This window comes from Misgurnus anguillicaudatus, chromosome 11 (genome assembly GCF_027580225.2).
Source record: "Misgurnus anguillicaudatus chromosome 11, ASM2758022v2, whole genome shotgun sequence".
Taxonomy (NCBI): domain Eukaryota; kingdom Metazoa; phylum Chordata; class Actinopteri; order Cypriniformes; family Cobitidae; genus Misgurnus; species Misgurnus anguillicaudatus.
In genome coordinates, this window is record NC_073347.2 from 12,130,423 (window position 1) to 12,157,564 (window position 27,142).

Consider the following 27,142-nt stretch of genomic DNA (forward strand, 5'->3'; position numbering starts at 1 on the left):
TCTAATATTATCCAACATATTATGCCTGATTTACTTTGTGTGAAATAGACAGAAATAATTCACCCCAAAATTATGGCTTAGTAGTCCACACTACCAATGTGCTAAGTCTTCAGGAGACCATGTGTACAGACCATGTTTAAGTTTAAAGGTTAAACATTCCCCTTTAGACACGGTTTGACATCAATGGCATTTGGTCATGTGACATGCAATGACATTTCTTGACACCCAACATGACTTAATGCTTTGAAAACTGCCATAGTAGACAGTAACAGGGAATTGTGAGGTGCATAACAAATAATGATATACATTTCAGTCTGCTGGCTTTTGAGAATACAGTACAACACACAAGCCAAATAGGCTTTTATGATGTGTTTATGAAGTTAGCCGTGGCCACTTTGATGAACTATTGCTATACAGAAACATATTCTCCTTTTGTAATGTTTAAATGTCTTACCTAACACTGATGAGGTACTGGGCCACGCTGATGTTGACTGGAGAGCCTGTAATGGTGACATGGCGTACAGCCGACCCGTCTGTGGCACCAGCAATCTTAATCTGGGCACCAGACATCTGGCGAATTTCATTGATCTTACTGCCCTGTCTGCCAATGATGCAGCCTATGAGCTGAGAGACACAAAGACAGACGGCTGAGATGCAAACAACATCTGGACATTAAAAGTCTGAGGAAGCTGAGGTAAGACATGAAAGTACTGTAAGTCGTGACATGAACTTCTGAAAAAAAGCATTATATAGTATGTTTGGGAAGTGTTTCCCAATCCAGTCCTACGTGGCACTCCTCCCCGGATGTTTTAGATGTCTCCATATATAAAACACCTAATTTAACTCATCAGCTTGTTAGTGTGTTAATTAAGGAGATATCTTCAACATTCTGTGAGGAAGCTAATGAGGTGAATCATGTGTTTCACATAAGGAGAGATCTAAATCATCTTGGGACGGGGAAACACTAATATACAGTACAGTGCCCCACGAATAGGCACATATATGTACTGTATGTATGAATGCCATTGCAGTAGATAACAAAATATGAAAATATTCTGAGTGGTATTTATTTAAAAGAAAAAACATGCAAAATATTTTACAAGAGGTTTTAAAGAGCCCCTATCTTCATTTTCATGGTTTTACATTGCCTTTGGTGTGTAAGTGTGTGTTAGTACATGTTAACGATCTGCAAAGTTACAAATCCCAAAGTCTAAGATGATGTGAGTTATCGTCTCCAACGTAAATCTCTATTCTTGGGCTACAACAAACACACGGATTGTAGGCAACTGTTTACTTCCGCAGCTGGTGGATGTGGGCACAATGAACATGAATCTGCCCGCTTCTGACTCACAGCCTGTTAGTAGTCTATGTTTTCATATTTAGGGGATTTGCTACTGACTATTCAAACCTTGATTCAAACACAAGTTTTGTGCAGTGCACAGTAGCGCTTGTTGTTGGTCGTTTCTATGATTACAAATGCAGACATGGTTTTATGTTTTAGTATCCCTACCTTAGCAATCTGTTACGTTCTGCTTAAGCCACACTGGCAAAGTTGATTTTTCTGGATCTAATTTGATAAGACAGTAAAGACGATAAGGGGGCGTGCACACCAAAGCTTTTACGCCTGCGGCCGGGGTATGTTTTCAATTGGTTCCAATGGAAGCGGAGCGTTTTTCAAAAAAGCCAGCAGATGGCGTTTTGTTTTTTGTGCTGAAAGCCGGCCCTCGGCAGTTTTTCTGCACTATAAGGGGCGAAACACACCAAAGCTTTTTTACACGACTAAAAAGGCCTGGAGGACACCAAATGCCAGCTGTTTTTTTTCAGCTGAGCGCCAGCTTTCTTTAGATGAGCGCTTTGGTAGCTGTGATACTTGAGCTGTGAGCCGGTTGGTATATTTGTCCCGCCCTTCCTCCACTGTGACTGGACGGCCGTGTGAGAACTGACATTGACAAAAGGAGCTTTTCACCCAAAGTTGAATCTCTTTGAACTCTCGGTGCTCAGCGCTAAGCGTTGCTTAAACCGCTGAGTGCTGGCTTTCAGCACGAAAAAAAACCTGCCAGCTGCTGGATGTTTTGAAAAACACTGCGCTTCCATTGGAAACAATTGAAAACATGCTCCGGCCACGGGTGTAAAAACTTTGGTGTGCACACCCCCTAAATATTTAACTTTGAGTGAAATGCTCAGCTCGTCAATGTCAGTTTTGACACGGCCGTCCAATCACAGTGGAGGAGGGATGGGACAAATATCACAACAACCAACCGGCGCATCGTACAACAACTGATAAACAAAGCAGAAGTATCACAGCAACCAAAGCGCTCAGTTGAAGAAAGCTGGCAGTCGGGTGAAAAAAAGATGGCAGTCGACGTCCGCCTGCCGTTTTCAGCCGAATTTAAAAGCTTTGGTGTGCACGGCCCCTTTGCCACATTAACATCACTCGCTTGATCCAATATTTGGTCAATCACAACGCACTGGATAGCACACGGAGCTTTACAAAATGATGAGATTTGTAGAAATTAACGCGTTTCAAAGAGGCAGGACATAAGGAACAACATTAATGTGTGGTATGTGAAAAATAATGTTTTAACCATTAACCACGCGAACACATTGCATTACACCAAATACATCAAATAACATTAGTAGCGTTAACATAATAGGGCAGGGGTGTCCAAAGTCGTTCCTGGAGGGCCGGTGTCCTGCAAAGTTTAGCTAAAACTTCCCTCACCACACCTGCCTCAAAGTATCTCTGCCTAGGTAGACCTTGATTAGCTGGATCAGGTGTGTTTAAATAGGGTTGAAATAAAACTCTGCAGAGACACCAGCCCTCCAGGAGCAGGATTGGACACCCCTGTAATAGGGGCTCTTTAAGAAACTACTCTGACTCTAACCAGTTGTCAATATTTGTGTAACTATGTGTAAGGCCGTGTGTACAATGAAGTATTCAATCACAGATGAAAACAGCGGCAATGGGAGCTTTGGTGACTTCTGTTTTGTTTATCAGTCGTTTTAGGATGCACCGGTTGATCGATGTGGTTGGAGGTGTTTGACCTCCTCCACTGTGACTGAAGGCTTGAGTAAAAAGTGACAATAGTCCCTTTCACACATTAAGTCTTCACTGGTAATTTACTGGTAAATAGCAGTTAACAGGTCATGTGTGAACAGAACCTTTCTGGTAAATCAGTGCTGCCAATTTACCAGTAAGAGAGGTTGTAAGATTACCAGTAATTTACCGGTAAGCGCTATTTGTGAACAAAAAAATATAGACTGTACAACGGACAACGTCAAACCGCGCTGACAGCTTCAGGCCAATCATAACGTTTTGATACAGATGACGCGTTTACCCCCGCACTGTGCACAGACGTTTCCACACACACACGCTGCTTAAAAGTCGAGCACACCTGAAGTTACCGTCAACATTTCTTCACCAAAGTTGTTTAAAACAGCTTACCATCTATTTGCCGAATCGCCAACGTCCTTAGCACACCCTCTGTGAAGCAGTTTAAGACGCAGGTTCTGTTTAACATCGCCTAACGCAGTGTTGTTTGGTCACGAGCAACTTCGCGACCGTCAGCGTTTGCCACAGACGTTAAAACCACAAAATACAGACTGTGGATATGAAGTCATAACCCGCCATTGTTTACAAATACAACACTGAGCTCGCCGGCCGCGCGCCACAGGTAACTTCCACTTTCTCACCGAGTTTACCAGTATTTTGATACTGATGTGTGAATGATGTCTTACTGGTAAAACAGAAAGTAGGACGGAAAGTCACTGCATGTGTGAACAGTGCATTTTTGTATTTACTGGTAAATTAATTCTGGTAAATTCATGGTAATTTACTGAAATCACTGTGTAAAAGAGGCTGACGAATGCTGCATTTTACCCTGAATACAGTGCTCAGTGTCTTACCAGCTGCCAACCAAGAATATGTGGCTTTTCCCATTGTGAACTATTGAAAAAATTAGCTGGCCTCAGGGTAAAACACTTTGGTGTACACACAGCCTTATTGTGATGAACTAAATTTAAAGTTGGTGAGGGGAAATTGACTTACAAGTGACATTCAACTACTAAAAATGATCTTGGGACCAGTTGGGTAAAAATAATTGCAAAAATGTTCTTCACTAAAAAAGATAACCTTAGTTTACTTTGTAAATGCCACTTGGTTTGATATTTTGTTATTTAATGCAATTACATTCACATTTCCAAGCGTGACTAAGCATATTTTTGGGGCCACTTAACATTATGAGTAATACACTCTTTAAAAGGTTTCTTCACAGGTTTGCCATAGAGGAACCATTTTTGGTTCCTCAAAGAACAATTCAGTCAAAGGTTCTTTAAAAACATACCTTTGAATAATCTGAAGAACCACTTTCACCCTTTGTGATTCTTTGGAAGTTAAAGGACAAGTTGGGTATTTTGCACTTGGGGTCCTGTTTTCAGATTGTTTGTGATGAAGTAGAACGGTTTTGACTGGGGTTTCGACATGTGCGGCTGCCCCGAGAATTTTAGGGTGCTTGTGTTTCACCTCCCACCTCTACAATGGCTGCAATGGTGCACTGGAAGAATCCTTCCTAAAATGCATTAAACTTTCATTTATAAAAACACGAAACTCACCGAGTGGTCAGGGGTGTTCACTGATGTGCTCACACAAAAATCGCTGCAAAATACGCATTCCAACAGGTTTTATCGTAGTTTTTGCCAACTCCATTGACTTGTATTAGATGTGCTGTGAGGTACGGTATTACTCCGCGCCGGGAACTTTGTTTCTATTCTTGCAATTGGCATTGGCCGATTAGCGCCACCACCTGGGCTGGAGTGTCTATTATTCAAGCTCTAAGCGGAAGAATGTACACGTGTGAGGCGTTTGGAAAAATAGGTCCACAAGTTAACAACGAATGCTAAAACAGCTGTTGGAAAGCATCTTTTGAAGCGATTTCTGTGCGATCACACCAGTGAACACCCCTGACCACTCGGTGGGTTTCACGTCTTTGTAAATGAAAGTTTAATGCATTTTAGGAAGGATTGTTCCAGTGCACCATTAAACCCATTGTAGAGGTGTGAGGTAAAACACAAACACCCTAAAATTCTCGGGGCAGCCGCAAATGTCGAAATTTCAGTCAATACCGTTCTATTTCATCATAAACAATCTGAAAACAGGACTTTAAGTGTAAAATACCGAACTTGTGAGATGGTGCCAGGGGGGCCCCAGTTCTATAAAATAATAAATTTATCATGAATTCTGTGTAATTAAACCTAAAAAAAATAAGGCTACTAACCAACAGCACTACTTTGTATAATTTGATATTTTTTGTTGTATTAAAATGTCAAAACTATACTGAAAAGGGTTTGAGAACCACTGTTCTATGGCATCCTGAAGCACCTTTATTTTCATTGTGTGTATTAATGAAAAGCTGTTACAAAGATGCACAATACACCATTTATAACTTACATCATTAGGAATGGTCAGCTCATGAGAACTGGTCGCGAAGGCAGCATCCAGACCTATACAGAGAAATATAAAGATAAGGACCTGCAATTTTGAGAACATTTTCTCAACATCCTAAAACTGCAGTAGTGCCACTGGGAATGCTCACATTAACTGAGCCTGACATTAAAATTAGACAAGGTATAAAAGCATTAAGGCTGCTACAGTGAGTGAGACATGAATGCATTTCTAAATAATTTATGTCTGCTCGAGATTGAAAAACACCCATTAAAGCATTTCCAAATAGCGCGCATTATCGGAAACATCTATGGAGAGGCTGTCTCTTCAACTCCTTATTTCCATGGTAATAATTATGGACTGGTGAATACAGTGTGTGTGTGTCATGATGAATGTGGGCTGCTGTTAAGAGTGGGCTTGAGGTTTGCTTAGGAAAATGTTGTCGGTTTGAACAGGTCGGGGGGGTTGTGGAGGTATGGATTGACATGAAGGGCGAAGAAATATTACAGAGATGAAAGCATGACAAGGCAGTACAACTGCCTTATAGTTGACATATACATAGCTGTCATGATGCTGTTGTTATGATGACAGTAAGAAACTGTTATGTTGCTTTGAGAATATAACTTGACCCAAGTGGATATCAACATTACCATTCCTATTAATCTCAATGGCAGTTGAAATCTGCAATCTTTACTGCAGCCAGTTTTTTATTTACTATATTGTAATGAAACATTGTGATTTACTGCACATGTCACTTGCACAAATTTCATTTTGTTAGAATATACTAAAGCTACTTTTCAAATTGCTGTCAATGGAGAAAGGTGTAATTTCTTTTTGCCGCCAGATGGTCTTGGTACAACACGTACCAGCAGGGGCAAACTTAGCCATACTAACCGACCCCTTTATTACTTTCATCAGCACCGGTTAGTGGGGGCATTATGGCACGGCACACTGAATAATGTTGGCTCTCTGACACATACAGCATGATGAGATTTTTTGCCTTACCACAACATGGCCTCTCCCTCACTTTCTTCGGAGTGGAAAGTGGTGGTGAATGCATGAGGCGGACGAGTGGAGAGGGAAAGAGACAGATCGAAAAAGAGAAAGACAGGCAGAAAGATAGACAGACAAAGGGAGATACAGACTTCCCTGGGGAGATCTGGGTACGTACCAGGGAAGGTGGGGTTGCTCTGCCCAAGGGAGGTAAAGGGGATATGCTGCATAGCCAACTGGTGAAGCTTGGTCAACTGCGGGGCAGGAAGGGTGGTTAGAGCTAACCAATCAAAATGGAATCATTTCAGAGGAAAATTACATCTAAACACAAAACAGGACTCATTAAATCTCACAGTTAGATTAGTATTTGGTCTCTCCTCTGGATGTAGTGTCTATTTCTTTCAAATAAGACAATATGAAAAATTGACAGAAGATCTACCAATCCTTTTCAACCCAAATTAACTTTTGCTGGGTTGTTGAGTCAAATATAAACAAGGGATGCTTAACAATTAATTGTGATTAATCTATAGCAGAATAAATATGCACACATGCATGTATAATTTTTTTAATATTTATAATAATTTATAATATATTTATATATTAAGTATTTATATTTATATATAATATAAATTATACATAAATATACAAATGTATGTACACATGTTAACATTTCTTAAATATATACATGCATGTGTATGCATCTATCTATACAAAGTTATTATACACAGTTCCCACATATATGATATACACAAAAACTTTTATTCTGCTATAGATTAATCACAATTAATCGTTAATTATAAACATTTTCTGTGTTTATTTAACCCAACAGCTGGTTTCCGACGGGTTGAAAATAAAAGAAAGAGTATGCAAATAAATGTAAATTTCATGCTGTTTTGAATGGCATTTCATTATTTTTACGAATTTATGAAGTTAAGCAAAAGGGAATCTGTATGTAAAGCAGTTCAGGTTGAATTAATCACGGATTTAACTGTAATATTTGAGAAATATCAACACAGTGCTGCACTTCAAGCACTTGAATTACAATATTTATTTTGACAAGAGATATGAAATAACAAAGAAGCTACTGACGTTAGTGACACTTTAGATAAGAAATAATCACAAAGATCATTAAATCTATCCTCATTTAATAGAAGCTGTTAGAAGTTAGTAAACAATAAAGTGTGATCAGGACAGGAATATTGGCTCAGAGGTACTGTGGGAGATTTGTGGTTGTATAAGGGGTGGGATGTGGTTCAGGAGACTGCGGTGGTGTTGTGTGTGCTGTGAATGATGTTGATCAGGCATTGGGACTGAGACTCACGTCTTGGGGCGGAATGGCAAACTGTCCTGGAATTGCAAAGGCCTGCTGGGAGAAAAGTATGTTTAGGTGAGCTGGATTGTACACATAACAACAGCCATTAGCTCTTTTGTTTCATTAGTCTCGTGTGCCACGGCCAAGCCACTTTGTCATTAGCATAATAAAGTGTCATGTGGAATTTGGAGGAAGCTGTGTTGGGTTTTTCTTAAACCACAAGGGGGCATAACATGAACATTTCATGCTGCCACCACACATACACAATAATTTACAGAACAGCTAAATGTTTACCCAAAAATGATTTATTTACTCATCCTCATGTTGTTTTAAAGCTGTATGAGTTTCTTTATTCTGTCGAACACTAAATAAGATATTTTGATGAATGACACAGTTGATGGTATGTGTGGGGCGGGTCTATAAAAAAAAGGTACAGATTCTATTGGGGTAGGGGCGTGTTTGTTTAGGTGATTTCAAATGTCAACATTGGCTTTCAGAGATCATGCACCCCACCTTTAAAGAAACAGTTCACCCCAAAAACAAAGGCTACTCATATGGTTCATGCACAAGTATACTCCAATTATAAAAAAGTTTCAAATTTCAAATTCGTCGCATGGCTTCAAAACAGGTAAAATATTTTGCATGAGTCTTATTGAACACTGTAAACTGTGATGATTCTTCAAATATCTGTTTGTTTTCATATATGGTTGAAAATTTATTTTTTTGGATGAAATGTTTCTTTAAAAAAGCAAATAGCATATTACTCATATGACAAGTAAGGCTCGAAGCTGACAAGATTTTACTTTATACAGGCAACTAGCATTTCAGTCTTGCATTACCCTCAGTCAAGCAAAAGGTCATGATCACTCAAATGTACAAGAAGCCCTTTGGACACTTTACTGGGGGAGATATATGTCAAAGATAAAGGCTCAAAGCCTAGATTACTTCATTAAATGCGCAAGTCAATATTTCTATACGTCTTATTCTCCAAAGATCAGAAAACCTGGATTTAAACTCAATAAATTTAATGATCCCTACTGATGAGGTGCTGCACTCTTAAAAATAATGGTGCTTAAGGGTTTATCTAAGTGAGTGCGTTTAAATGCACAAAATAGGTGAATATCTATAAAAAAGACACCGGTTTCATGCATTAACATGCAAAACAATAAACCGAGTATGCATAAAACCTACACTGTAAAAATTTATTGTTGCACTTACATTTTTTAAATTGAAAAACTTGAATTTACAATTCATTTCTTTCTTCACTAGTGAGGAGTTGAATTAGAGAGCCCCTATTTCATTGCTAAAAACAACGTTATTTTGTCCATTTGGTATAATACAATATGTTCACGTGGTTTATGTAAAAAAACACATTATTTTCCACATACCGTACATTATTGTTGCTCCATAAATCCCTCCTTTCTCAAACGCACTGATTTTTACAAAGCTTGTTGTTCTAAAAAGCGCAGTGTCATCCGATTGGCCAGCTAATCTGTACGTTGTGATTGCCCTGAATACCTCTGACGTCAGCCGGAAATGTGACTGTGTTTTGAAGATTAGGTCACAATGCAATGCTGACAGGAATAAATATTGTCTTTACTACCTTACGAGATGAATCGGATCCAGAAAATGCAGATGACCAAATTGATCGATCAACTTCGCCAGCGCGGCTTAAAGTGTATGTTGCAGGTTAACCACCACTGTCGATTAATGGGTACATAAATCACTCAAGATATGTGTATAATTTTTAAAATGTCTCAAAAATGGTCTTAAAGACCACTTTTTTTTACGTTTTTGGTATTAACGGTTTTTTTAACGCAATTCTGCGATGACGTCACGTTGGGGAGAAGTGGAGAAAGACTCAGCCAGAGCCATAGAGATAGATGAGACATTTATTGCTGTTTAATACTTACGTATATAATTTGGAAATCATATATACATCGTAGGAAATATATAATGTGTTATACTGCAAAGTTACCTTGCTAATTATTATTTATGATATATGTGGAGATAAATAAAACTTCGCAAATCTGCTGATTTGATCCATTCATGTCCTGACCACCAGGCTAGAGATTTTTAAACATCCTTAATCCACACTTACTAGTCTATCAAATAATATCTCAAATATATTGTTTTGTGAAATAAAAGGATGCCTTGTTATATTGTTTATGCGATTATAACGAATCACACGATCATTTTATATGCAGCAGCAGTCAGCAGCTGCAGTATACTCGGATCCGACCGCATACATACTGTAATAAACAGGCGTTCGGCGGCTTTTTACATCACGACAGGCTAAGCCATTTGAGGAGGAACCGCTCATTGATCACCGTATTTTTATAAATCCTGTACATGTTTGGACCTGCCGAACAGGTTGAGCACTTTTATATACTTTATTGAGCAGAGAGGCTGCCTGCACAGTTTGACCAGCGGGCTGCGGGAACCGGCGCACATCACGCCGCCAGACGGTGTTGCTAATATAACTCGAAATGTATAAGTTAACTATTATCAGATCGGCCCGGGAAAGTCCCGACTCTCTCGATTGCCATTCCGTTACTGGCTGTAAGAAAGTGAGTGCGTTTGGGTCGCTGGTTCCCGCGAACAGACGTGACGTGCTTCACTCACCTTCCAGGATTAGAGACATGCTGCCAAAACCGTTTGTGCTGAAGATCGCATAAAGTTACACCCATTTCATGCAGGATCATGGACCCCCTCAAGCCAGCATGCACGAGTATGTTAATTGTTTGTTTACTTTCTACACGAAGATATGCTAACCTTATGCTATCTGGCTGTCTGCCTATCTCTCTATACTAGCCTATCCGTCTGTCTATCTATCTGTCTATCCAGGCCCGGAGTGGGTAATCGGGAGAACCGGGAGGATTCCCGGTGGGCCGCTTCACTTTTGGGCCGGTCGAGTTTTTTTTTTTTTACATTTGTCACGTTACTGAGTCTGTCTTCTCTTAAATGACACTTCACACGTTTCGCATTGACACTGCAGCGCGCAGCCTCTGCATGGGTTGTACCATGTGAAGGAGTTTTCCCCTCCCCTCCCATAGAGTTGGTTCGGTCCATAGTACGTCTTTTCCAAAACTTTTCTCCGGTAGGCTGGGCCGGCGCTACCGTAACAAAACGCGTCTGAGAGAGGGAGGGCGTAAAAAAAACAGGTTGAACAAAAAAAGCCATTGTAGGAGGATGCTGCCAAATGTGCCAAACTTACAGATTTATTTTCAAGAGGACAAACAAAAGTGACAACAGGTAACCTAAAGAGAAATAAGCCTAGTAATGATTAGCATTAGCAATGTAATTATTCGGCTAATACCGTTGTCAAACTATTTACAAGCCAACATTTTTTTGTTAAAATATTAGCCTTTTGTGTATACATGGCGATTCATAGACAGTTTCTGAGCAGCAGATAAGCCAGTTCCCCGCTAAAAACGAGGAGGCAATGAGTAAACAATAAGTTATTTAACCCTCAGGTTGTGTTCAGAACCATATAACACCTTTTGTGTTCCCAGTCAAAAATGAGCAGCAGCCTAAAAAAAGCTTATAAATCACTTTTTATGCTATATATTTACCCAATATTGGATTCAATATTTTTGTCAAATTGTTTTCTTTTTAAATTAGGACTGGGTTTTATATTTCTATTTGCACCTGATTAATCATAGGCGTCATAGCATTAGCAATGCTAATAATTTATCAACATTTCCTTGTGAAATAGACTCTAAACAGGGCTGGGTTATTTTTGACCCATAATGGGTGAATATTGGACAGAACGCGCTGCTGGGTTGAGGTTGACCCAATGCTGGGTTGTTTTAACCCAACTGTTGGGTTATTATAATCCATGGTTGCATAACAGCAGCCCAGCATTGGGTTATTTTTGGCCCAGCATTTGTTCTGTCCAGTGTTTGCCCATTGTGGGTCAAAAATAACCCAGAGTGTAGAGGAATATTTTTGTTAACTTCTTATCTTAAGTGAAATATTATTTAACTTTTACCTTATTTGTTGAACCATGATATAAATAAAAACTATAGTAAGAGCTGAACTGTTGCTTTATTTATCCAATTTGAAAAAAGTGCTAATTTGGAATAACACTATGGAAAAAGTGGGCCGGTCTTGGGCCTGAAACTCCCGGGCTGAAAAGTGGCCCCACTCCGGCCCTGTGTCTATCTATCTTATCTATCTATCTATCTATATATGTATCTATCTATCTATGTATGTATGTATGTATGTATGTATGTATGTATGTATTTATCTATTATCTGCGCTATCAGAACTGTACTTTACTCGTCTTTCTATAGTCATTCTCAATGCTCTCAAGGCGGCTTTGGTCAATTCTCTCCCCCCAGCGTGACGTCATACAGTGCGTTGTGAGGGAAAGGAGAATCATTGCAAATTGCTGTACTTTTTCATACTTTTTCGGGTTTTGTGATACCCAACAACATAAAATACAATGGATAACAGTTTAAATGTTTATTATCAACAAGCAAATGGCACAAGTTCGTTGAAAAATTTTACCTGCAAAACGCCCTTTAAGCAGGACGTAACAGATTGGTAAGGTACGGCTATAACATTAAAACCATATCTGCATTTGTGATCGTAGAAACGACAAACAACAAGCGCTACTCTGCACTGCAAAAAACTTACGTTTGTGCATGTTAACACATTCAGTAATGCCATAGATATTCCAGCCTGATCTCACAAGAATTTGTACATATTTTACGAGTAAGCTATTTCGTATGAATTAGTATGCAAAAACATACTGTTATCATTAATAAAAACAATAACGAAACCCTACCCTTAAAGGAATAGTCTACTCATTTTCAATATTAAAATATGTTATTACCTTAACTAAGAATTGTTGATACATCCCTCTATCATCTGTGTGCGTGCACGTAAGCGCTGGAGCGCGCTGCAACGCTTAGATAGCATTTAGCTTAGCCCCATTCATTCAATGGTACCATTTAGAGATAAAGTTAGAAGTGACCAAACACATCAACGTTTTTCCTATTTAGTTATACGAGCAAGTTTGGTGGTACAAAATAAAACGTAGCGCTTTTCCAAGCGGATTCAAGAGGAACTACATTCCATGGCGCAACAGCACCCTTGGGCGCACTTCGACTCGGCGCAGTAACACCCTCCCTCTACCATTATGAGAGGGAAAAGGGGAGCGGACTTTTCAGGCGAGTCGAAGTACTCCCAAAAGTGCCACCACGCCATAAAACATAGCCCCCCTCCTAAATCCGCCCAGAAAAGCGCCACGCTTCATTTTGTACCACCAAACTTGCTCGTATAACTACTCGTCTTAAATAGGAGGAGCGTTGATGTGTTTGGTCACTTCTAACTTTATCTCTAAATGGTACCATTGAATGAATGGGGCTAAGCTAAATGCTATCGAAGCGTCACAGCGCGCACCAGCGCTTACGTGCACGCACACAGATGATAGAGGGATGTATCAACAATTCTTAGTTAAGGTAATAACATATTTTAATATTGAAAATGAGTAGACTATTCCTTTAACCCAATTGCCACAGCGGTCAAGGCAAATACAAAATAGCCACCTCGTAAAATACGTACCGAAATGCCCTGAAATAGCTTTGAATATTTTATTGTTTGTTCCAAAAAAAAAATTTTTAGTCCTTAAAAGAGCCATTTTACTGTTACTTTGTTACTTCATGGTAGTTCAATTGATCAGTGACAATAGACTTGCCATCCCAGACATCTGCTATAAAATCTTTTTATAGTCTGAAGAACCCTTTTCTAACACAAACAAGCTTTTGTGAAACAGAACATTTCTGTGGAAGGTTCTTTATGGGATCACAAAGCCCAACAACCTCCTGGGAACCTTTATTTTTAAGAGTGTAAGCTACAAACCTTGAGACCAAAACCTACAATATCTGAACTGAATAAGTTATTTTAAACATGCCTGCGCTGCATGTTTAAGAGCTCTTGACATGGTCAATAGCCTTGTTGGTGACTGTTGCTGATTGGATCTAAGGGTGGGAATCATTATGTAAGCATCCATACTCGGAGGGTCCCACTGGGACTGCAGAGAACTATGGAGTCATTAATGCTTGTGAAGAGATATTCGATTGCATGGCTCTGCTGCTGATTGCATTGCTCTGTTGCATTAGGAGATGAATGCAGAACTTACCGGCGCAGCATGCGGCTGCGTCAACACTGTGTGGTTGCCTCCTGCAGTGGGTTTGGGTCGGTATGGAATTGTGGCTCCTTTAGGTGGAGACTAAATAAGCGTGTCAAACACATCAATGTTAGTTAGGAAACATAACATGCGATAACAGACATTTAGGGTGTTTTCACACCTAGTTCCCTTGAGCCCTCCAAACGCTCTCAGAGCAGTTCAGGGTGTATATGTGAACAAACCAAACCAAGTGATCTCAGACCCCCCTAAAAGGACCCAAAAGCGAACCGAACGCTTTTGGGTTCTTTTGTGGTTCGATTTCTTTTTGATATATGAAATCAATGAGGTCCTGGTCCATTTCGCATGTGGTTTTGACATTGTATCAAAATCAACTGCTGCACAGAAAGCTGGGATCTGAGTTCGTATGAAGTTGTGATGTGAACAAGAAAGGGTCTGAGATCACTTCAGTTCTGAAGAGGACCAAAAAAAGAACTAGGTCCTCTATTGAGTCCACTATATTGTGAACACCAAAAGGACTGAGGTCACATTCGGCTAGTTCCTTTTCTGGTTCACTTTAAGTGAACTGGGTTTGGTTCTTTTAAAATGAACTATATGTGAAAACACCCTTAGAGTACATTGCATGCCAGGTTAATTTTTTGCTAGGTAATATAGCACATATCATATAGTACTTTTACTAATACTAATACTTTAAAAATAAGAAACAGTTCCCTATTCGTGGAAAGCCTAATATAATCTGAGGACACGGTTATAAAGCAAAGGCATTCAAGGTTGGATGCTGGAAAGTAATGAAGCAAATAGGAACATTAAACATGTTCTGCATGCGTTGCAGCTGAATGCAAATGAAGCTTGAAGGTGAGAAAGACCTAAAAAATATCCTGCACCTGAAATAACAGTTAAGCGCAGGGGAAATAATGCTTAATCGCACAGATTTCCAATTAAAAATGCAGACGCAGTCCCACACGCACCCTGACTCACCTCCAGCATGATGGTGCAGATATGTCTCACACACTGAGTGATGGCATGTGGGGTGCCTGAGATGGTCACAGCTCTCTCAGTAGAGTCAGGCAGTAAGTCTCCTGCTACCTGAACCTGTGCACCTGTGAGCTAACACAAAGTGGTACTGTTAGTGAATACACAGATAAGACAGACAGACAGAGAGATACATATAGATAGATAGGTAGATAGACAGATATGGTAACAGACAGACAGAGAGATATACAGTGGCAGCTTGTGACTGCTCTTACGAGGGGTGCAAATTCAAAATATGTGATTGTAGTGTCATGTGTGTAACAGTAAACTCTGATTACGCATGAGATTATGCTAGTATCTGGCAAACGCGAGCATCTCTTTTATCATAAACCCTTTAGACACATATGCAGCAGGCATTTATTTTGACAAGACACGTGATGCACATAGGTCCACTCAATGCGCCGAACACATGAAATTACGAACCACACACATGACGGGCTACATACAGTTTTGCTGCCGAAACTGGATTCCTGGACATCAAGTGTTTTTGGTGGAATCATGTGCTGAGTACTGTTGCTTCCGACTTCAGAGAATTACTGTTGGGGGTGGGTGATGTAGTGTTCAGAGTGGGTTTTAAGTCAAACTTGTTGAAACCACTGTCGTTCACCATTACTCCTCCTGGTTGTTTGAGGCCGGTAATTTCCTTTACACCACCCCAGACCTCATTTCCCCTATTCATCCACATTTTTTTCTACAGTTTTCACCAACTAGACTCTCTGCTTTTGAGTTCATTGTTTTCGCACCTCACCTTCTCTTTTCCTCTCTTCTGAAAGCTCTCTTCTCTCCATTAAGAGCTTTCAAATCTATGGTGATCCAAAGTTTATTGTTAGGGAAGCAACATACTTCACTAGTGGATGGTATTGTCAACAAAGTAATTGAAGTAGCCAGTTATATATACTGTGTATCCTCCCTGTGTTAAGCAGGCAAATAAATATCTCTAAATAACTGGGTTTGGGTCCTGGTTTGTCCATTTTACTCAGCCATGGGATGAAACAAAAATATTGTAATGAATACATTAAAAGTGTTATCCGAAATATTAATCAATATGATTAAATCAACCTGACTACATTAAAGGAACACTCCACTTTTTTAAAATATGCTCATTTTCCAGCTCCCCTAGAGTTAAACATTTGATTTTTACCATTTTGGAATCCATTCAGCTGTAACTAATTGCGTTACTAAATTTCATGAAAAGTAATGCTTATGTTACTTTTAAGTTACGTTTGCGTTACTTTTTCTTACATGCAGATGTTTTTTATGACTAAGAAGTTCTGCATTCAGAAATTGCATATTTTCATCGCAAGCTCTGGTCTGCCATCTCCATTTCTGACTGAAACTGACCATGCATAGAGTGTGTAATGACTAAGCCGGAGCATTAAGGGCTCGTTATAGTTGTGCGTAGGTCCTCCGGCGTAGCCGCGATGGCGTAGGTTTCGCGTCGGTTTTCATTTTTACTTTTGCGTCGTCGTCCGCATCGATGTGCAAACACAGGTAGGCAGTATCCACGCGTGTAACCACAGCAGCAGCGCGACCGTCAAAGAAGAATAAGCTTGTTGTGTATGATTTGAGAAGACCAGCAATGATGGAAGTAAATAAACAGCGACTTTTGTTGCAGTTTGAGTTAAATCACTCCTCAACTTGGCCCATCTTTGTTTTCACCTTCGCAAACGGAAATACCTATGACGCAGTTTTTTTTACCTGATGTGAGGGGTTCTGGTGGACCAATCACAGGGCTTGCGGTCCGCGTAGAACTGACGCGCTGTTAAACATTTTGCGAGGTGTACGTCAGCTACGCAAAGCTACGCACAGGCTATGGATAACCTACGGCGTAGAGCATATGCACGACTATAAATCGGGCTTTAGTATACGATGTAACTACAGAAGAGTCAAGTTTTAAATAAGAAAAATATTGTGATGCTAATGGTCTAATCAGATTCAATGGATTGTGCTAATCTATGGTTAAAGTGGTTCCACCAGATCCGGAGTAAAAATCTAATGTTTAACTCTAGGGGAGCTGGAAAATGAGCACACCTTCAAAAAAAGTGGAGTGTTCCTTTAAAACACCAAAAGAAAATAAGGATCAGATCAAGATCGGGTAAAAATACAGTGATAATATAAAAAATGCATTGTAACCCTTTTTACAGCGTATGCCACAAGCTGTACCAATGAGAGCAAAAAGAAAGATCACTCCTGTCTAACTCTCCATCACTCTATTAAACAGATACCACCATAAACACTGAAGAAATATGGCTCAATCACAAATGTTGGGTTACTCAAACAAACAGACCAACATTTTAAAAGCACCACAAATGTGTGTTTACTCTTTTAAAGGGGATTAATGGCCTACGAATTTCTTACCGTCTCTGCACCATAAAAGAAGACAAGAGAAAGTATTACACACTTAAGCACAAAGTACATTTAAATGCGTTTACCGATGCTTTCTTTCTAAAAAAGCCCATCATAAAGTCATATTGCTGCTATTCTTATGTCTAGAACATTGTTACGGCCTGGGCAGTTATTTAGGTCAATCTATTTAGATACTGAATATAAATGTGAGACTATTTAAGCTTTGGTGGGCCGTCCTGTTCGAAACAATCATAGCTAGGGAATAAAAGCAGCCAGTTCAACAGAGAGGACAGCTATATTTATTCAATGAGGGCTACCAGCTGAATAAAAAGCAGACCTTAAGCCACAGTCCTCATGTCAATTTCAACACTAAAAAAACAAATGCTTCCGCTTTTCCGAGGATTGCTATGTTTTCCATCAACGAAATCCATGAATAAAATGCATTTTGAGGAAAATTTAAAGTATTTGGCGGTATGAAATGAAAGCTCAGGGGCGCAGGGGTCACATAGCTTTCGGACTGAACAGAAGTCTGAACCCAGAGGCTCACGAATAAAAAGTTTGACATGATGAGCACAATCAATCATGGTGATGCTAAGCGTTTCTGAGATAAAGGAAACAAATTTGTTAGACAGATCATTCAGCGCATCATCTGGGATTCGCTGTGCGCTGCATCACAAACCCTTTTCATTCTGACCGCTGACTAATTTCATATCTACCTCTCTGATCTCTTTGATCTTGGATCCTCCTTTGCCGATGAGTGAACCGCACTGACTGGCTGGAAAGACGAGGCGCAGTGTGACAGGAGGTCTGCTTGTCACTGTGCTGTTTATCATGGAGGCCAAGATATCCTGATAGAGGCGAGAAATGCATATTTATCACAGAGCAGCTCAAATTACTGTCTTTATTTCTATAAACAATCCCTGATGTGAATACTAACATACACTATTTGCATTTGTTTTGGTAACCTGTACTTTGGGGATTGGGACTGTAACATATCAGCCAGATTTAAACTTGCATGTGCTCGACCCTTTACTTGTCTAACGTGACGTTTTGGATTTCAAAAAACTATGGTGGTAATAAAGGATTGCATCCACACACATTTACAGTTAATAATAATAATAATAATAATAGCAATAATAATCGTTGTCATCATCATCATCATAATAATAATTTAGACACACATTATTGTAAAAATAATCATGCATACCTCCTCAAACTTCTCTGCGATCATGGCGAATGCTTTAAAGATCACCTCAGATGGACCGGTGATGGTCACGATGCGCTCTGGACTGGAACCATCTGATATATTAATACGAGCTCCACTCTAAATTCATATAAGAGAGCACAGCTGCAGTAAATTAAATTGATCAAACTTAGCTCAGTGTGGATATTTGGATCCTCTGCCAATGAAAGAAACGGTTAACTGATCATGCAAAGAAAATCTAATAAGCTGTTTGCTCAAACTGAAAATGATTCCACGTGTTTTCTGTCATTTTTAAGTGGGGTACCTTAATGTGATCATTAAGGTAGTCGGAATTAATCTTCTGCATTGCATTTAATATGTGAGCAACAGAGTTTGCAAAATATTTTGCAAACTAGATTTATATTTGGAACATTAATATATTTATATACTGTACATACATGTAAAGACATGTATGTATGTACAGTATATTAATATATTAATTTAGAAATTAATGGTTTAGTAAATCTTAGTAGTCTTACTCATCATCATGTGGTACTTACCTCATCTCTCATTTTTTTGACAGTCTCTCCTTTCTAAATACAAAAAAGTAGTTATTTTAAACTACATGAAAATATTCACTGTAAAAAGTGAATGTTGGATCTACTTAAAAAGTACTTTAATCGGTAACACTTAAAACATTTAAGTTTCTATCAACTTAAATTTTTCTCACATTAATTGAATTTTTTTTTAAATTAAAAATAAAGATTTTTCCACTTAAAATTTTCAATTAAAGGCGCTCTAAGCGAATCTGTGTGATGTCCCTTCTTGTTGACGTTCGAACAAAATGGAGCGTAGCTAACTCCTTCCCTCCCCCTCCCTTCTGTGCTTTCTGAACGAGTCATGAACGCGCCCAACCCCCACTCCCAAATCTATTTTGTCGTTTATTGGCTGGAACACGTTTGTTATGTTTCGTGGTGGTAGGTTTGACCACTTTGTTTTTGTTGCAGTTTGCGAAGCCTGGGCTGTCTACAGAGACCGCGTTTTTTACAGTGTGTTCAGAGGACAGGCAGCTAGCAGATAGTGAGGAGATGTTTAGTGTATGAAACAAAAAAATTTTATGGCCTAAAACGCGTGAATTTGCTTATATAGCACCTTTAAAGTGAGAAAATTTAAGTTGGAAAAAAATTTCAGGTGTTACCAACTGAAGTTATTTTTCACTTTTTTACAGTGTATAATAAATAGAAAATATCTGATTTTAAAATAAAGATTCAAGCAATAAATACTGTACTACTAACAGTACTAATTAAAGGGGACATATCATGAAAATCTGACTTTTTCCATGTTTAAGTGCTATAAATGGGTCCCCAGTGCTTCTATCAACCTAGAAAATGTAAAAAAAGATCAACCCAGTAACTTAGTTTTGGTAAACCATTCTCTGCAAGCACGTGAAAAAATAGGTACCGTATTTTCCGAACAATAAGTCACTAACCGTAACCCTCATTCAAAAATGCGTCATGAAGACGAAAAAACATATATAATTCGCAATGGACTATACATTGCATTTTATTTAGATAATGATTTTGCAAATTCCAAGCGAAGAAGAGACATTTAATCCGGAAAGGCAAGTTATTTAACTAAACATTAGCACAGAACAGCAGGCTGAATAGGTGTCTCTACATGTTAAAGTAACATTATCAGTTATTTACACGATACACAATAGCATACTGAACATACCTGGAAGGCTGAATAGACTAAATTAACATAACAAGCCAACGCGCATCAAGTTCGCAGGCTCGTCATTCCAAATCACAGAATTCACTGAATTACATAAATACAGGAGCAGCATATAGCGGACTCTCGCGGCTGTAGACAGTAATGTTGTCTCTTGGTTCATATATACCAAAATTAATTCATACTGACTTACAAGTCGCGCCTGACTATAAGACACAGGACCAGCCAAACTATGAAAAAAGTGTGAATTATAGTCCGGAAAATACGGTAATTGAAATTGTGGCACACCCTGTGATGTCAGAAGGGGATAATACCACCCCTTAATCTGTACTTTCCAACCACAGCACTGCCATTTAGGGCAGAAATCAGCTTATTTGCATTTAAAAGGACACACCAAATAATGGCACATTTTTGCTCGCACCTACAAAGTGGCAAATTTATCATGTAATAATAAATTATCTATGGGATATTTTGAGTAAGAACTTTATATACGTACTCTGGGGACACCAAAGATTTATTTTACATCTTTAAAAAATCTTGTGAAATGTCCCCTTTAAACCACCAAAAATAAAGATATTATGGTTTGCCTAATTTACTTTAATTTAGGTATCAGAATAAAACATAAATTGTTTACCTTTCCGATGATACTTCCGACTTCCTGAAAAACACATGCACACAAATAGCTTTGTAAGTTTGTATAAGGCTAAACTAATTTGATAGTAAACTGTGAAATATCTGTATCATGATGTATTGTTGTCTATTTGACTTTAACATTCTGCATTATATAAGTTATAAGGTGCATTTGTTTATGCCTTAATGTAATACAATATAAACTGTTACTATTTTTAAAATATAAGCATAAGTGGTTTTCAGAAATTATTTAACAAAATCTAAAATTTTTATTCAGTGATGCTTTAAACCTGTTCCCTTTTTCAGATCACACTCTGAAAAAATGCTGGGTTATTTTTAACCCAGCTTTGGGTCAAAAAGGATGAACCCAACCTGTTAGGTTGTAATTTAACCTGTGCAGTGTTGTTTTAACCCATTGTTGGGTCAAATATAAACAACAGCGGGCCAGCGGGGTTCATTTGTCCCTTTTTGACTCAGCACAGAGTTCAAAATAACCCAACATTTTAAGGAGTACATGTAATTGTTTATGCAAAAAAAACATGATAATCCTTATATCAACTTAATTAAAAAAGGATCAAATTATTTCTTATGCATATTTCTTATGTTTTATTTCTGACTGTTGCCCTTGTGAAATACAAGCGTGAGAAGAACAAAACAAGCCAAAGCTCAATGAGTAGCAGTGATGCGTCTTACTTTCCCATGCATTAGCAGGCGGATGGTGAGGGTGACATTTAGCCCCCCCTCTAGTACTCCTGCTTCATTCATATTCATTCTTCTCTTGAGTCTGCAAGCTTTAAATCGACTGTCTCTGTGCACACAAACAGACAAATTTACAGTTCAGTCAGAGCATCGATGCCGTGATGAATTTCAGTGAGCAACAGCGAACATTTCAGGCCTGACAACACATAATTCCAAGACCTTCACAAATTTATTTCCTCCCTATTACCTCTCTCAACCATAAGAGTCTTTTCAGTCGTGCGTAGATTATGTTCTCCTGTAGATATTTGTTGTTGTGCTCTAACATTAGGCCTGGTGTTATTTAAGCATGTGAGAGGATGAGCTGGGTCCTGCCTTTAATAAGCTCTATATATGGCTGCTGTAATGATCCTGTATGCTTTAATTCAACCAGAGTAACAGTGTTTGGTATGGCTAAACAGGAGACACTTGTTTCTTTCTTTGACTGTGGGTCAAGTGACATCTGTGTGACCATGTCTAACCAGGCCCATTAATTTAGCAGTGAGGGAACACAACGCTGTTTGTGCCTACAATCATCTTCTCTTCTCATTGGTGAGCTTTTGTAAGTTTAATTACATACACAGATATCGACCTATAATGGGGTATCGGCAGATAAAAGCATTTTTTTGTTAGAGATGCACCAATATTAAATGTTCCACCGATAAATATAGCAGATTATTCAGACTGATATCTGCCGATGGCGATAGTTTGGTGATTATATTAACTTAGTGGTGGCCAGTGAGGGCACTCGATGCGAAGTTCATCACAACATGTATGTAGCCTGTCATGTGTGTGGTTCGTAATTTCAAAATATGTGTTTGGCGCGTCTAGTGATTTTATGTGCATAACATGTCTTGTCAAAATAAGTGCCTGCTGCAGACGCGTCTAAAGGGTTTATGATAAAAGAGACGCTTGTGTTTGCCAGATGCTCACATAATCTCATGCGTAATCAGAGTTTAGTGTTAAGTTAGTGTCTTGCGTGTATTTTGTCAAAGTGAGCGTCTCTTTTGTCATAAACGGTTTTGACGCGTGTGCAGCAGGCACTTATTTTGACAAAACACGTGATGCGCATGGTTCGCATGACGCAATAAATACATATTTTGAAAACACGAGCAACACACGACACTCCGAACACATAATAATTTGCGCCCCTCGGATGAGCAGTCACGAGCTGCCACTGTATTAACTTGTGTTTGATAAATTCTGAAGATTACAAATTCTGAAAATTATTCATTCATATAATGACCATTAATATTAAACTTAAACTAGTGATGTTTCTTTACATTTTCTATAGAGCTTAAATTCATAGCATTTTCTTTTAACTGACAGAATATATCGATCATGACTATCGACTGTTTTTAAACTATTGGCCAATTGGCGATTGTGTGGAAAAATTGCTTTTATAAACCGATACCGATTATTGGCCGATATATTGGTGCAATCTCAATTTTTTCCCCACTATCGGACATCAGCTGATTGTTTAAAAACAGCTAATGATCAAGGCATATTATATCGTAACAATCAGAACGGGCGAAAACTTCAACAGAATTCATACGGTGTGAATATTTTTAGTTGCGTGACAATGTCAACAAAATAGCAATTTGCACAACAAAACACTTTGAAAAAATTACAAATTATTGGTAGCCTATCTATCGGTATCAGTAGATGTCATTTTAAGTAACTGAATATTAGTATCGGCACAGGAATTTTGTATTGGTGCATGCGTAGATTATCATCATCACCATCTGAACAGTGGCGGCCGGTGACTTCTTTTTCGAGGGCGCTTGATGCGAAGTTCATCACAACATGTATGTAGCCCGTCATGTGTGTGGTTCGTAATTTCGAAATATGTGTTCAGCGCGTCAAGTTATCCTGTGTGCATCATGTGTCTTGTCAAAATAAGTGCCTGCTGCAGACGCGTCTAAAGGGTTTATGATAAAAGAGACACTCGTGTTTGCCAGATACTCACTTAATCTCATGTGTAATCAGAGTTTAGTGTTAAGTTACTGTTTTACGAGTATTTTGTGAATGTAAGCATCTCTTTTATCATAAATCCATTGGACACATCTGCAGCAGGCACATATTTTGACAAGACGCATGATGCACATGACGCACTGAACACAAATTTTGAAGTCACCAGCCGCCACTGGATCTGAATCAATTACAGTATGAGCCAGTATATGGGTCAAAGCTGTAAGTGTCTTTTCTATACTATGTTAGGTAAATTTCTATTTAGGTGAGCATATGGAAAGCATTTGTTAGCATTCTTTGCTCTTCAAAAGTGCTTTTGAAATGAACTGAGACTTACATAAGCTGTAAAATGCAACGTGGCTCCTCTTGCCATGACACTCCAGCAGAAAATGAACTTGCAAAAGTGCTGCGAACCGCTGAATAGAAAACAAATGTGGTATGTAATTAGTTTTATGCTTTTCTTCAGTAACTGCAAAAGACAATAAATGGGTCATTCATTGAATTATGGTTGTGTAAGTGCTCTCAAAGCCATTTCGCTGTTTAAAAGACATCAAATTCAATTTGCAATCGTGAACAAGACTATCAGTGTGGAGGTTATTAAATGAATTATAGGGGTGGCGTTTGTAATAAAAACATGAATGTTAAATGTAATGATGAAGATTTGCAGCCCATTTCTTTTGTTTCACTATTTAGTTTCATCAGGTAATGCATCAAACAAACGGCGCTGTTAATCCTATAGGCCAGGATTTGTTTGGCTAATGCTAAAACCCATCTGACCCATTTCCAAAGCTTGTCAGCATCTAATATATTGCATAGCGCCAATAGGCCGAGATATAGATATCACACACATTGTTTTTCATATGTCACATCTTGCAATGAATTGCAATGAAATGTATTTGTGTAACCACCATTCAATTGTCGCTCCACAAATCATATGGTGGGCAAATGGCAGGTAGGATAAACAAATGTCTTTCTTAATACGTAATCCTAATGCTAAACCCTTGGTTGCAAATGGCATTTTACATTACATGTTGTAAAGTAAAAACACTGGGATCAACATCAAACTTCATTTTACAATCTTTATCTTTACATGTTTACTAAAGCATGATTATATTAAAGCAATACTCATGAACTTACATGATATTCATGAAGGCATTCAAAACAATTGAGCATTACATAAGGTGTATTTGTAGTCAACCAAAAAATATGCACATATATGAAAGATACAATATTAATAACTATAACTGACGGTTTGTTAACAAGACAAAACAAAGTACTGTTGGTGCCCAAAAAAGCATTAATAAGCGTATTTGTTCTAGTCTTTTGGAAATCTCTGAGCGTGATGAGCAGCATTACTTGCAAGTTACAGCAAACTGACCTGGTGAAGTGATGTAGGTTGAGACTTCACGAAGATGCCATAAAGTTTAACAACTCTTCTGGTCTTCCCTCTCCAGGATGAGTTGATGTTTGTGGTGCAATGTGTGTATGGTTCCCTGAGCGCACAGTTGCCCTCCTTTGTTCTCAGTTGTATTTAGAGAATGGACAGATGGCCTTGTGCCCGTACCTCTGGTCGACTGAGACTAGCTTACAGTTTTTTCCCCTCTGGCTTAGCCTCGGATAAGCCCTCGGACCATGATAAGCGAGTCTCTCTCTATTCCTAAAGCTCACGTAGTTGATGCCACAGAGGAACAGGTCCTTCATCCTGAGATCTAAGGGTCACGGTGCTGTAAGACAAATAGAGAAGGTCCAGAGATACAGTATAAGGCAACAGGTTTAGATACAGCTGCAACATAAACTGTAACAATAGAGCAAGATGTAAACACTTCTCATCTCAAAATCTCTCGAGTTTTTGCAGGACAGAACAGATATATTTATGGACATTGGTAGGTTGCAAGACACAATAACAAAAATGTGGGAAAATTTTTTTCCCTACACCCTCAATCACAATAATTGTCTCTAAATTGACTCTGTCACATCATTTGTTCAGAAAGACACAATGTCTTTGTGGTCACTTCCCCCTCCTCCACAACCAGCATCTACTCCTGCTAATGAGGACAAAGTCCTATGAAAACAATGCATCCCTTTAACAGAAAACCAAGCGCTCTGCTCATAGCAAAATTTCAAAGTGAATGAATTATTGGAAAAGAAGTTGCATATTTAATTATTGCAGACTGTTTGGGATGGAAATGAACGATAATCTCTGTGGATCTCTCTTTCTTCTTTGCATCCATGAGAGTGGATAAAGACGTTTGCACGTCGAGTGATCCTGTGTGCATCAAATGTCTTGTCAAAATAAGTGCCTGCTGCAGACGCGTCTAAGGGGTTTGTGATGAAAGATATGCTCGCGTTTGTCAGATACTCACATAATCTCATGCGTAATCAGAGTTTACTGTTAAGAGAGTGTCTTGTGTGTATTTTGTGAATGTAAGTGTCTCTTTTATCATAAACGGTTTGGCGCGTGTGCAGCAGGCACTTATTTTGACAAAACATGTGATGCATATGGTTCACATGACGCAACGAACACATATTTTGAAAACACGAGCAACACAAATGACACTTCAAACACATATTTTGAATTTGCGCCCCTCGGATGAGCAGTCACCAGCCGCCACTGTATTAACTTGTGTTTGGTAAATTCTGAATATTACATTTACTGAAAATTATTCATTTATATATGACCATTAATATTAAACTTAAACTAGTGATGTTTCTTTACAATTTCTATAGAGCTTAAATTCATAGCATTTTCTTGTTCTCCTTTTACTGACAAAATATATCGGTCATGACTATCGACTGTTTTTAAACTATTGAGCGATTGGCGATTGTATGAAAAATTGCTTTTATAGACCAATACCGATTACTTGCCGATAAATTGGTGCATCTCTATTTTCCCCACTATCGGACATCGGCTGATTGTTTATGATCAAAGCAGATTATATCATAGCAATCAAAACGGGCGGAAAAACGCAACAGAACTCATGCGGTGTGAATATTTTTAGTTGGGTGACAATGTCAGCAAAATAGCAATTTGCATGACACAACACTTTGAAAAACTCACTTATAAAAAAAGAAAACATTTGTTTTCTTATTTTCATTTAATAATTTTCTTGTGGGTCCCGGGATAGATTACACCTATTTGAGTGGGTCACAAAATGAAGCGTTCGGGACGGGAACCCATGCAGTAAATATGCATTACAACAATAAATACAGAATCTCTGTTTTTTTTACTTGTTAAATACCAGATCTCACAAATGTCATACACCCTAAAAACAAACGGTGCTTAATAGCACTAAAAGTGGTTCACTGGCTCATAATCATATACCATTTTAAGTGACATATAGCACCTATGCAGCACCTGTGTAGAACCATATTGTGCTATATAGAACCATATCTGGTGCTATAGTGGTTCTATATCACCCCCAGATGGTTCTTCATAGATGCTTTATAGGTGCTAAATAGCACTAAAATGGTTCCCATATGATTATGAGCTTTTAGTGCTATTTAGCACCAATATTTTTAGTGTGTATGAAACCAATCCACTTATACAGAACACCAAAAAAATGATGCTTGGTTAACATAATTCACTATGGTATGTGCAGTACAACTATACTG

At 38.6% G+C, this 27,142-nt stretch overlaps 1 protein-coding gene across 3 annotated transcripts in view; it reads right to left on the reverse strand.

Moving 5' to 3' along the window:
- Positions 1-27,142, reverse strand: part of LOC129415907 (poly(rC)-binding protein 3) — a 31,905-nt gene that overhangs the window by 3,328 nt on the left and 1,435 nt on the right. For 2 of the 3 annotated variants that reach the window (XM_055170096.2, XM_055170098.2), the window contains exons 2-14: positions 24,909-25,254; positions 23,868-23,946; positions 21,518-21,632; positions 20,829-20,852; positions 19,024-19,056; positions 18,488-18,604; positions 17,997-18,128; positions 14,881-15,009; positions 13,897-13,986; positions 7,755-7,799; positions 6,612-6,687; positions 5,447-5,499; positions 455-624 (exon numbers count right to left, since the gene is read on the reverse strand). In XM_055170096.2, coding sequence (XP_055026071.1) covers positions 455-624; positions 5,447-5,499; positions 6,612-6,687; positions 7,755-7,799; positions 13,897-13,986; positions 14,881-15,009; positions 17,997-18,128; positions 18,488-18,604; positions 19,024-19,056; positions 20,829-20,852; positions 21,518-21,595 — 947 coding nt within the window. In that variant the 5' untranslated portion in view covers positions 21,596-21,632; positions 23,868-23,946; positions 24,909-25,254. The remainder of the gene's footprint in view (positions 1-454; positions 625-5,446; positions 5,500-6,611; positions 6,688-7,754; positions 7,800-13,896; positions 13,987-14,880; positions 15,010-17,996; positions 18,129-18,487; positions 18,605-19,023; positions 19,057-20,828; positions 20,853-21,517; positions 21,633-23,867; positions 23,947-24,908; positions 25,255-27,142) is intronic. The other variant, XM_055170097.2, reaches the window with a different exon arrangement.